At 45.4% G+C, this 12,911-nt stretch overlaps 1 protein-coding gene across 1 annotated transcript in view; it reads right to left on the bottom strand.

Moving 5' to 3' along the window:
• Positions 1-67: 67 nt before the first annotated feature.
• UBE2Q2 (ubiquitin conjugating enzyme E2 Q2) overlaps positions 68-12,911 on the bottom strand; it is a 58,390-nt gene continuing 45,546 nt past the window's right edge. Inside the window, exons 7-13 of the mRNA XM_071568770.1 lie at positions 8,979-9,039; positions 6,833-6,923; positions 6,444-6,502; positions 5,195-5,243; positions 4,213-4,308; positions 3,170-3,236; positions 68-1,528 (exon numbers count right to left, since the gene is read on the bottom strand). Of these exons, the coding sequence (XP_071424871.1) occupies positions 1,497-1,528; positions 3,170-3,236; positions 4,213-4,308; positions 5,195-5,243; positions 6,444-6,502; positions 6,833-6,923; positions 8,979-9,039 (455 nt within the window). The 3' untranslated portion in view covers positions 68-1,496. The remainder of the gene's footprint in view (positions 1,529-3,169; positions 3,237-4,212; positions 4,309-5,194; positions 5,244-6,443; positions 6,503-6,832; positions 6,924-8,978; positions 9,040-12,911) is intronic.

Here is a 12,911-nt window from a genome sequence, read left to right as displayed (position 1 = left end):
CGCGGGCGCCCCCTGGCGGCGCGGAGGCCCCGCCCGCCCGCAGGCCCCGGCCCAGCACGGACACAGCTTCGTCAAATGCTTTTTATTTATAAACTTGATGCAAGTTTACAAAGTACTGTACATTGCCAAGGAACTCTGCCAGGAGCAGTGGGGCCCAAGCCGAAGCAGCGCCGCCCGTCCCCGGCGCTTCTCTCGAGCCAAAAGCTCGAGAAGCAAATGCCTAGAAGCAAATGCAGGAGCCGCGGGGCCTGAGAGAGAGAGGAGCACAATTCGAGTCAACTGAAAAAGAACATAACAAAACCAGGCTGCTGCACTCGGGGAAGTGCTGAATCCAGGGAACTCGGCCCCAGCTTGGCCCGAGGGCTGCAAAGGCCAAATGACTGAAACTACAACCAAAGAGTGGATTTTGGTAAGGCAACGAAACTGTGTAATTCTCAGACCCAGACCCTCTCCTTGCTCAGAAGAAGCAGTTCCATCACTCTCACAACAAAACCAGCCCCTACACCTCTGCAGCAGACACGTTCTGGTACTTTAGTGTAGCTTTGATATAAAAATTTTTCATTCAAGGACTTTCATCTCGATTTGTGCCAATCACTTTATAAGTTCATTAGTTTACAACTGATTGCAACAACCCGTTAATAAAATGGAACACCTAAGAAGGTTTTTAGTATTTTAAATAACTTCAAGCTTCATATTGTGGCTCTTCTTGTTAAGGAGGTGGAGCCAACAAGTAGCAGGAACAGCCCAGCAAGTTCTGGTGCCCCAGTGGAAGTGACTCGTTACAAGGTTTTATTGGCACAGCCTTGCTCTGCATAAAAACAAAACCAAACAAAGAGAAAAACCCAAAACAAAACAAAAAATTAACGTAATCTAAACAAAGAGCATCTTTTCCAATAAACAGTTCATATTCTCATACAGCCATGAAAAATGTTTAATGACTTAACATACATGTGTTTTTCCTAATTAATTTGGAAATACTACAAACGCTGTCATTTTAAGACCAGAAAAAACTACTGTGATTTGCAAGACCTGATGTTTCCTAAACAGTATTAAACAATGTATTAAACTTCTTGGCTTTAAATGAAACAACACAAGGCAAGTCTCTGCCGTCTGCACTCTGCAAAAGGTGAGAGAGACACCAAAGTGTGTGAACAACCCACTCCTGCTGAGGGAGCTTTAGTGAGTCGATAGCACTGCAGGGAGAGCTGCTGCTTTGCAAACCAGAACAGGGAGAAGGGAGGGCATGGCCCAAATGTGCCCAATCCAACGTGGCAAAGGCCCAAACTGCTCAGTCCACACACCGAAGGAGAGCGGAATGGTAAGGCTGTAACTTATATTGACGTGTCAGTCGACAGATTATCCACTAACTTATCTAATAGCTAAAGTCCTCAGTACAGCTGTTATAGGGGCACTCATAGCTTGAGTCTGTGTGTTGGAAAACATAAAAAAGAACTTGTTTTATTGACATTGGTCCAGGTAGACAATAGTCCTCAGCATTAGCCATCTTCTTTAGGAGGAGTGTACCAGCCTGTGGAGAACAGAGACACTGTTAGTGCTGCCAGTCCCGACCACCCTGCCCTCCCGTGGCACAGGGAAGCCTTGCCTGGCCCCCTCCTTCCCTCCCAAAGCACAGGGAGACTCAGGAAGCCCCCTGCCCTAAATGCCAGTGCTCAGCATGAGGCATATTCCAGGATCACACCACTGCTTGGGCATGCAAAGTGAATATATCCCAGTCTGGCATGTTGGGGCAGCAATTATCCCAAGTTGGACAAACTGGACACCAGCAAAGGAAGCTGCTGAAGGAGGATATTGATCTGACAAAACTTAATGGAACAGAGGTAAAACCCCCAAGCCTTCAAGGCACTTAATGCACAAACATGGCCACACTGGGACACTGCTACAAATCCCATTTTGGGTACCGTAGTTAGGCACACACAAGCAGCTGAGCAGTTTATCCTTCTTCTGCCAATCTTCCTGTAGGAGTAAGCTCTGAAATGTCAGTTGAATAACTGGTCCCCTGACTGCATTTGGCATGTTTGGCAGCTGAATCATACCTGACCAGGAGTGCAGAGCTTTTTCTGGCCACCTCCAGAGCACTGATCTTCACTACCCCAGCAGCCCCTATTGCAGAACTTCCTCTCAGTGTGTGTACATTGATATGGAGCCCATTTATTCTGACCCAGAGTAGGGAGAAGTTCTGAGTTACAGACACTTTTCACAGCAGCATGAAGTGCTGTGAGTGCTGGGTGTACAACTCTTGATGCAGGAATGATCACTAGCCAAGGCTAGCACAGAGCTACAAGCAGAGAGACAGCCATGCTGGCCTTTGTAGCAAACTAAACCAGCCAAAGACTCAGCCAATGGCAAGATCAAACTATCATGAAATTGGAAGGCACATTGGAATCATTACCTTTGACCTTCCTGCCAACAGCAGAGAAGGTGTTTTGTTCCATTTTAGGTGTGGGGAAACTGAGGCACTCACTGCAGTCACACCAAAACACTCCTTTGTGTTCCCACAGATTCCCACAGACACCATGTCCAACCCAGAGCAAAGAACATCACAACATGGGAACTGGACTAACTCCCTCATCCCAAAACCAGGGGGCCAATTCTGCTGACTACTTTTACATAACCTCTAAGCTACCTAAACCTTTGAAAGGTCAAATATTGTCTTCTCATATTGGTGTGAGTAAATGCATTCACTCCTGAAGCAACTGTATACTTTTTTATGCAGCAGAGAGACTTAATTGGCTTGAAATAGGGTGGAAAACCCACCCCTAAACAGGTGTCTCCCTATTCTATTGCACAGTTTTCCATCCTGGACCCCTCACTTGGATTTCTTGTATTTTTTGGCTCCCATCTTTCTATCTCTTCCTAAACCACTACTACACTAAGGTCTTGCCACACTGGAACAGCCCTTCGGGGAAGGGACAAGTTTCCAAGAAACAGCAGGAACACATGGAACATTCCTGGAAGCTGAAAACGTTGCAATGGTTGCAGTCAAGTTCCCTTAAGCACTGCTGTCTTTTTCGTGCAAGGGGAGAAGAAGGAACACCATTTATGGTCCTCCCAAGCCAACAGAAGACACTGTCACCTCACGCTCTCTGAGGCCAAACCCCTTCCCCAGGGTGCTGTGCAGACCAGAACAGAGTCACAAGAACATACTTACCATTTTTCTCATGTATTTGTACTAGTGACTTATAGGACTGCTGTGCTCTTGCTAGATTATATTGATTCTGAAAGGAGAAAAAAAAACTAACATAAAAGCCTGCATCCAGACATGCAAGACTTGAAACAGTTCTACAGGGAAACTCTGCAGTGGGTTTACAACTAAACCCCATGTACAATGTGGGAATATTCCTTGCTTTCCAGTACAACATTGTCAAGACAATATCCCTATTTTCTCCTTTCTCCTGTGTCATAATGACAGTGTTTTGCACCCCCTGCTGCTGGAAAGGCCCCTCCTGTCAGAAGGTTCAGAACCTCAGGTCAGTCACAGGCACGTGCAAGCAGAGCAGAAGCTCCAGGCAGTCCCATCCCAACTCTGCCCAGCTCAGCTGGGTTAGGCAGAATTGTGATCATAAACTTTATATCTTACTTAATTCAATTATCTTGAATTGGTACCTAAAAACAGACACCCGAGTGACAATTTTGTTGTCTTGAGTATTTAAACATCATTTGAAAGCAGCATTTAATTCTTCAAGGTCTTTTAATTTATGGCCTGTTACCAGAATGCACACTTGAACTGAACTGTGCCTCCATTTAGTGCTGAATGGTGAGCTCTGAAGTATTTGCATGTTATTATTTTTCCCCCTCATGAAACTTTGCAGGTCTTAGTCCAGCAACAGGAGGAGAACTTACTGTGACTGTGTATCATCCTGGCAGTCAGGCCCTTCTCAGAGCCAGGAATGTCCAAAGTCTCCCAATTCTGATCCTCCACTCCCTCCCCCCCTCCCCAGTACAAGGATAGTAAAGTCTAACTCCTTAAACCCCCTGCCCATCCCAAGGCTTCATCCAACTCATATGCTCATAATTACAAACCAAACTTAACTGCCAATCAAATACTCATACACATGAACCAGACACCAAGACAATTCAAAATGCAAATACATTTGCAATGACAATTCTGTCACTACACATCTCCTGTGCAAGTCAGCAAGGAAATGGCAGCCTAGCAGTGATGTGTGGAATGGATAAACCCAGCACACTCACCTTATTGGCTCCAAACTGTACTCTGGCTTTTCCTTTGACTAAAGTGGCATTGATCTGCATGATGACTGATTCTATTGAGTAGGCACTGCTCCAGCCCTGGAGGAGGAAGGGAATGTTAACATACAACATGCACTTGTTTCTTGTGTCTACCTTGCAAATCTATTTTGGAATATGTGCTTTAGGATTTTTTCCCCTGAACTCCAGTTTTAGTTTTAACCATTTGTTTTCAGTTAACTTTCATTTTCCACAGAAAATCTGTAAAATGATACACAGTATTAGTACTAAGAACTTGTAAGGAAAATGTAAAGGCTGAATCACACAATTCTAAAATACAGCAAGACACAACCAAAAAGGCTCCATTCTTACAGCATTTACACATTTGCTGCAACATCACAACAGAAATTACAACTTCTTGATCCAAGAAGCAGAAAAACTGGTATCTAATGAAGTCATTCAGTGAGCTGTGAGAATTTTGCTCCCATGACTATCACTGCTCATCTCTGGCATGGCTTTACCTTCCAGTGCTCACAGGAGTTTCAGCCAGAGCCTGCACATAAGTCACTTCATTCACTTATTTTAAAGAGAAAAATCACTCTGTCTACACAGAATCTTCTGTATTCCTCCCTTCTCCAGAGCTGACTGTGCAGTTAAGAGGCCTCTGGAAAAGAAGACACTGTCTTGCTCCCTAGAACTCACTGTTCACCCGGCCTTACTTCCTCACAGAAACTCTGAAAATGCAAAGCTGATGTGCTCTCAGTTCTTGCCTCTTCCTCAGATCTCTTGTAAGCCATCCAAGGCAGGAAAGAAGATCTCACACAAGAACAGCAAGGCAAATCTTGTGGGACTGAGGTTTATTCCACCACCTTCCCTTTGGAGTGTGTGATTTATTCCACACAGGGATTCCTCAACTCAGGGAAAACACCCATTTTCATTACTTTAAAGCATGTTTTGTTGTTCTCCAGATAAGAGAGCCCATATTCACCTGTTTAGTAAGAAGTTCCATGCATAATGCACCTCCACCCAGCACATACCTAGAAACAAATGTGAAAGAAAATATTTGACATCAGCAGTTGGTGAAGAGATGCAACAGCTCACAGCACTTCCAGCTCCTCTGTTAAACTCTGTTCATGAAGCTGAAATGCCCTTTAACCAGCAATATCCTGTAACTAGTGAGCCATGTTACACTTAGGCAGAGATGATTAGCACTGTGAGACAAAACAAGCTGTTTGCTAACTATAATTAACTAACTAATCCAGGCTGCACAACTGCACAGACCAAGGAAAGAGGCAAGTTGCTTTTATAGCTGCACTCCACAGCACTGATGTAGTTAAAGAACCCCACCAAAAGTCAACTCTGTAAAGAAATTTAACACAATTTCAAACAATGTAGGTGCACCCATAAAGCAGGTGAGATACAGCAGCTCTTCCCTGGCTCTTTTCCCATAACCCCCTCTCTGATTTCAGGAACACTTCATCATGCCCTGTGCTGACTGGGACTCAGCACAACACCTGAGCATCACAAAACCTGAAGGCACAGAATGTACCACTCCCCAAATGGGGTCTGCTCTGTGATCAGGACACTCGACCCACATGGATCTGCACAACATTCACGGGGAAACAACCACTGAAAAGCTGTTCTTTTTCCATTCTACAGAGTCCAACAGCACTGGAATCCAAGGAGTTTTCTGGTGTTTGGCTCAGCTTGTTCAGTTTCAGGCAGCAGCAATCCTCATGAACACTACTGAACTGCACTACCCATGACTTGAATTCAACAAGACACACAGCCATTAAAATCAAACCCAAATCAGAACCAGCTATCACAGACTGCACTTTCAGATGCAGGTATCATTTTCTGTCACCAGGAGATGCACAAAAGCCTAGGAAGGTGAATTTAATCTTCTCTCCATGGATATACACAAGTTTCTGTGCCACAGACAGCACTTCAAACATACTTCAGATGACATTTGGAGCGTGGGGTCAATTAAATTTAGTGGTGTCAGATTAGCATTTAAGGAATATTTAAACAAAATCTTCCTGGTGGTGTTACAGCAAGAGAGCCAGTTAAGGCTGTACATCAAATGTAAGGCACCACAGGGACCACAACCCATTCAAAGCACCAACTCAGCCACCCACAAAGAGGCCAGTTCTGGAATATTGTGGCAGGCACAGGGCTTTGCAAGGTGTGACATTTTTACCACAAAGCACAATTCCTGTAGGGCAACTCCAACCTACCCTCCCGTGAGCACAGGAGACACCACTCGCACAAAGGGAGGATCAAAGGGGAAGTTATCCTGGAAAGAATGAAAAAACAGGTTAAGAAATACACTGTGACACTATTTCCTAACCAGAAAGTATTTCAATAGCCTTATTTGGCAAATCAGATTTGAAATAGTACAGTTTTTCAGTTCTGTCAAAAATCACTTTCCCACAGTACTGGGAAAAAAAGAAGCATTTTATGGGAAGCTTTAGTGCCAGGCTTCACAGTTGCTGTTTTTTATTGCTGCTTTTTTTAGTTCCTTTTTTATGCTACAGATCCATTGTTACCCAAGTTAACAGGGTCATTCTAGTCCCCTCCTACAGCCCCAAATTCAACCACAGCACTCCTCCCCCCAGACACGTACCTTAAAAGAGAAGTTGAGTAAAATGTATTCTACACCTTCTTTTTCTTTTAAGACCTGAAGATCACTATGCAGTGGGCTATCAGGATCAACCCTAGAAAACAAGAAGGGGGTAGATCCTGGGTCAAGTTAACATTTTCATTACCTGTACACAGTAATTCCTATCAGACTTCCTGTATCTAATTGTAGTTTACAAACTGAAATCTAAGGTGAACTGCAGAAAATTCTTGCTCCTTTTACAAAGTAAATGCTTTGCCATGAGGACAGCATGGAGCTTGCAGCAATGCACTACATTCCCAATGCTGCCAAGGGTTGTTTAAACACAGGTAGCACAAAATGAGCTGTTTATTTGAAAAGAGCAGTTTTAATTCTCTTCAGTTCACTGGAAATACGTGTTCCAAAAGAGAGGGGGAAAAATAACAGGAAGACTGTAGTCATCTGGTTTTCAGCACACAGTGAATCCTTTATGGAATATGTAGTTGTAGTTCTGCATCAACTGTTAAAAGCAATCTGCATCAGCAGCAGAAGTACTAAAGCCAGCAGGTTCTGCTCAGCAGAATTCCAACAACTGTTTGTTGCAAAATGCTGGTGGTGAGCCCTGGCTGCTCATTCAGACAGCACTGGGTAATCCCACCCAAGCTCCACACCCAACAGCTTCTAAAAAGACCAGTCAAAAATCACTTGCAGCAAGCCAAAAGCATTCTGCTGAAAGGACTCCCAGGCTGTTAAAGCCAATCCTCTGCTACAGGGGGAGTTACAAAGTTATGAGACCCCATTTCAGAATTCCTGGGGCAGTTTGTCCCCATCCTTTCACTCTGCAGTTGTTCAGAAGAAAATCTCCTACTTAGAAACCTCCCATTTGCAGCCATGGCTTGCACTGGGCCAGGTCAGTGTGAGTGATCCTTCCAGCAGTGCTGCTCCTCACTCAGATGGGCTCTTTCATCTGGCATTTCCCCCTCAGCTGGTCTGTACTGTTCAGTTGTTTGCAGGCACTTCTTGCCATGATGAACAAACACAACACTTATTCTCTCAGTTGTTCTGGAAAGCATTTGCTGCCTGGAGTCCATTTTCTTTTTCCTGAAGGCAGCAAATGAGAGCTGTGCACAGCACTCAGAGGGTCCCAGTCCCTGCCCTGTAGTCTGAGCACTCTGTACGGAGCTGCTCCACAGGAAAGGCTCCTGGAACTCCACACAAGACTTTTCTGACACCTCATTCCTGCCATATTCAGCTTCAAAACGTTCCCATGCCCATGATGACACTAAGAAGGAAGCCCACCTGTGTTTCAGCAGCTGGTGACCCCCCCAGCTGTACCAGTGTCACCCCCAGGACAAGGTGACAGCTCCTGCAGGAGGTCCCTGCTCTGCTCAACAGCCACGGCCTTGCCCTGATGCACCACCACATGTCTGAGCTGAGGCAAGTTCTTTATCCACTGCCAACTTTGTAGTCACCCAGCACAGTTCAGGTAGGCTCTTCCTTTCTATAGGGTGCCTTATGTGATGGCAGATGAACTTCTCTACCAGGAATCATTCAATATAACACCCCCAGGGTTCAAGTTATTAGACTATGGACACAACAGGATGAGTTATGCACTGCTTTTCATTGTGGGTACAAGGTGATGAGAGAAGACAAATCATATATAACTCACATTTGTGTGATATCTAAAAGTTTCAGTCCTATGTGTCTGTTCAACTGTAGAAATAAAGAACTAATGACACTAAGACAGTTCTGTTCCTTCTTACATCTTGAATGAAACTTAAAATTGCATTTTCTTGACATTAAAAATGGATAAAAATAAAACCACCCAAAAACTCCAGAAAAAAATTCTCCTCATTTAAGGTTTCACATTTTGGAGCACATTTAGAAAGAGAATCGAACAGCAATGCCAGTTACTGGAAGACACCCTGTGCTGGCAAAGCAAAGGGGGTTTGCCTTTTTGCCACCTCAGTTACTGCAGTTCCACACCTACACCTTTCTGTATATACCACAATCAGAGCCACTATTTAGTGGCTACAGTCACCATTACTATTTCACTACTGTAACACACTATTTTATATGCTCTGGCTAGAGAGCCTCATTTATCAAAAGTAAAGATCTCTGCAGCAATAATAGAACATATTGTTCAGAATATGAAAAAACCTGAATAACTTACTTGAGAAGCTTAACGTGCCATTCATACAAGCTGTCATTTACCAGCTCCACTGAATATATCCCTGTAGAAATATTAGATGGGATTAATTATGCACTAAAAGTGGTACAAGGTAAAACTTAGCAAAAACATTCTTTGCATTTAAGTACAAATACTGTTACTAGATGTAAGCAATGGGTAAGATACTGACAGTGCAGCACATTCTCCCTTCAGTAGCAGAAGAACTTCTGAGCAACTACAAGGACAAAAGTTATTATACTTCCATAAAAAAATTCCCCATGAATCAAAATGTTTTTCTGCCACTTAACCATGACCCCTTCAGCCTTTTCACAGCTCCAGCTCCAGCTGGCTTCTTCCTCAGTGCACTGTACCCCCACCATGCTGGGGAGACACTCAGCACAGGGAGGGGCAGCGCCGGATCCCACGGTGAGGGGCAGCTCCCGATCCCACGGTGAGGGGCAGCGCCCGATCCCACGGTGAGTGGGGCAGCTCCGGATCCCACGGTGAGTGGGGCAGCTCCGGATCCACGGTGAGTGGGGCAGCTCCGGATCCCACGGTGAGTGGGGCAGCGCCCGATCCCACGGTGAGTGGGGCAGCGCCCGATCCCACGGTGAGTGGGGCAGCGCCCGATCCCACGGTGAGTGGGGCAGCTCCGGATCCCACGGTGAGGGGGGCAGCGCCGGATCCCACGGTGAGGGGGGCAGCGCCGGATCCCACGGTGAGGGGGGCAGCGCCCGATCCCACGGTGAGGGGCAGCGCCCGATCCCACGGTGAGGGGGGCAGCGCCCGATCCCACGGTGAGGGGGGCAGCGCCCGATCCCACGGTGAGGGGGGCAGCGCCCGATCCCACGGTGAGGGGGGCAGCTCCGGATCCCACGGTGAGCGGGGCAGCGCCCGATCCCACGGTGAGCGGGGCAGCGCCCGATCCCACGGTGAGGGGGGCAGCGCCCGATCCCACGGTGAGGGGGGCAGCTCCGGATCCCACGGTGAGGGGGGCAGCGCCCGATCCCACGGTGAGGGGGGCAGCGCCCGATCCCACAGGCTGTGCTGGCACACCAGGACAGGGCACTGCCCAGCCCATGGGGCAGAGACCCAAACCAAGAAGCCACTGCACTGGATGAGGCACAACCCCAACAGCTGCCTGAGGGAGCCAGACAGATGCACCTAAAGAACTGCTGTCTGTGGGAGCCAGCTGGTGATTGTCAGTTCTCTGTTTGTTTGCAGCATGTTAAATAACAGTTGTGACTTCACACACAGGGAAGGATGAAGTGAGCTGCCATTTTCCGGTGTATTCAAGCTTCTTCTCTGCATAAACTAACAAGCAGCCCAGGAAAAAGCAATAAATCTTTACCCATCAGACAAGATTTACATTATGGTATTAGTCATGTTCAAAAGATTAACCTCATCCATCACAGGTTATTTGTGTATATACTATATACACTAAACCACTATGGTTAAACTTGTTACCTGGCCTAATATTGAACAGCATTTCTGCTGCTGGTGTAATTATTTGGAAAACATATGCAAATGAGGAACCTGCCCAGGATCTCTGAAGGCAACACAACCACCACACTGCAGTGACCACATTCTCTCCAAGGAATGGCAGTGTCCATTTCTGAGTTTTATTACTCTAGAATAAAGACAATCTGGCAGTTGAAACTTACAAGCATTAGTGCTTGGAGTACAGATGACATTTCCAGCTGTCCAGACATTTCTAGAGCATTTCCAGACTCAGTGAACAGGTGAAGAGCCCCTGCCTGTTCCTCCCTTCTGCGCGTCACCAATGAGGCACCACAGCCCAGAGCATCATTTCACACCTTCCTATGCCCAGGATAACCACACAAGCCTGAACACTCACTCAGGGTGCTCTCCATGTCCCTTTTAGTCACCAGCTGCTTCAGAGACATGACATTTCTGTTCCAGGATGAACTGAAGGAGCTATTAAGGCCTTTTTCCAATTCCCAGATCCAAGGCCACTGTTTTCTGATCGACCTTCATGTAAGTGGAAGCCACAAACTACAAAAATTTCAATTTGTACTGCTCTGATGTAACAACGAAGAGTTGACATTCAGGGCTCTGCTCATTATCAACTCCCATTAATCATGAATCTATTCCACTGTTGTGTTCAGAATATTTTCTTCCACCTGCATTCAGATGGGAGCAAAGAGTGGAAGAAGCAGCCTCTCAGTATTCCAGCTTTGGCCAGAGCATGAGTATAAAATATTTATTGCAGACAATGGAACAAGTTACAGTGAGGATCCTGGCACTATCCTGAACAGTGGAAGATCACAGGAGAACTTCCACCAGCTTCTTCATTCCCTAAGCCCAAACCCTCCTCCTGCATTCCTTCCATCACCCAGAGGTTCATAGCCCTGCAGCTTCCCTGGGGCAGCCCCTTGTGCTGCTCTGAAGAGCTGTGCTGCACCACAGGCTGCAAGAGGCTCCTTGGGGGCACAGCTCAGCTCAGGACTGACCAGCACGTGCCTCAACAGGACAGCAAGAGACCTCAGCAGCCTTTCCAGCACCCAAACTGAGCCAACAGTGTCTGCATCTCCTCATAAACAGCAGCACAGGCTTCTTACAGAAGACTCTTCACAACACCATCCAGAGCTGAGGGGAGGGTTGCTTGGGGTTTTCTTAATAATCAAGAGGTGTTATTTGGAAGTAGCTCATATGGGAGTTTTCTTCATTTTGACAGTAAGGTGAAACGTGTTTCTGTCAAGAAGTATTTATCTGATTAGTATCAGTTTCTGAGATGTCCTTAAGGTAGGAAAGGAATCAAGTGAAGTTCCTCTCTCAAACAACACACACTTTCCCTGTGTTTAAAAAGGCTTTTCGTTTTATTCCTCTGAGAGGCCATCCACAGAGCTGATCAAGTGAAAACAAGCACACAGAACCATGCAGGCAAAAAATTAAGAAATGAAAGGCAGCAAGAAAAACAATTAATTCCAAAACAGGGGCATTACTTTTATGACAACTTTACATCTACATCTACAAGTAACTCCCACACAGTGTTTGGATAAAAGCAGTGAGTTGAAGTCACTGTTCGTGAACAACACAGCTGTTAAAGACATAAACAGAAAAGATTTTGTTTAATATATTACCAAATTTTTTGTTCCTTGCCTTCCTTTCCCAATCCCCCAAACTACAGTAAGAACTTTGTGAATCTCCAACTTCATACTTGGAAATGAGATCCTCTCACTTTGCAGGATTTGTGACTCCCATTTTCTACACAGCTCAATGAAACTGTCTAATTCACAGCAAAATAAAGTTGCTGGAGTATTCTTTGCTTCTGTTAGCTGGGAAGAAAATGATTTTCAGTTTCTTTAAGGGCAGTTCATCCAGGTAGATGGCAGATTGCCCAGGCAGATAAGCAACTTTGCTGTTCAGAGCAAACCTGCAGTCATCTTTTGCCTGAGCTCCAACAACATGATTTCAATCAATACAGGCACTGGAGTTCTAAAATGGATGCCATCCTCAATACACATCTACTATTGAACCCTTTACTGTGTCTCTTAAAACTATTTTTATAAAACAGTTTAACAGAAAAGAAATTAAAGGACTATTACTTTAAGTATTATTCACTTCAGAACTCCCAGTGTTGTCCTACTGTCAGTCCTAACAACATGTAACCTCACAAAGTGATCCTCACCCAACTAAAAATCAGCCTTAGACTTTCTGGTTTGAGTTACAAAAACTGAAAACAGTGTTAAATTACCTTGCAACAGTTATCAGAACCTTTAACTTCCACAATGGTTCCCTTTGTGTGTTAATAGCAAGAAACTGAATCAAGGGAAAAATGGTCCACGGAACAAGTTCTCAGAACAAAAAGCCATTTGAAAAAGCCAGTTCCCCACCCTAACCTGCACACATGGTGGCAGTTACCTCCCAAAAGCAGAACTAGGCTGTAAAAACACGAGCTTTGAGCAAAGGAAA

This window comes from Pithys albifrons, chromosome 13 (genome assembly GCF_047495875.1).
Source record: "Pithys albifrons albifrons isolate INPA30051 chromosome 13, PitAlb_v1, whole genome shotgun sequence".
In the NCBI taxonomy this organism is placed as follows: Eukaryota; Metazoa; Chordata; class Aves; order Passeriformes; family Thamnophilidae; genus Pithys; species Pithys albifrons.
Note: the sequence above shows the minus strand (reverse complement) of the source record. Positions and strands in the feature narration are given on the sequence as shown.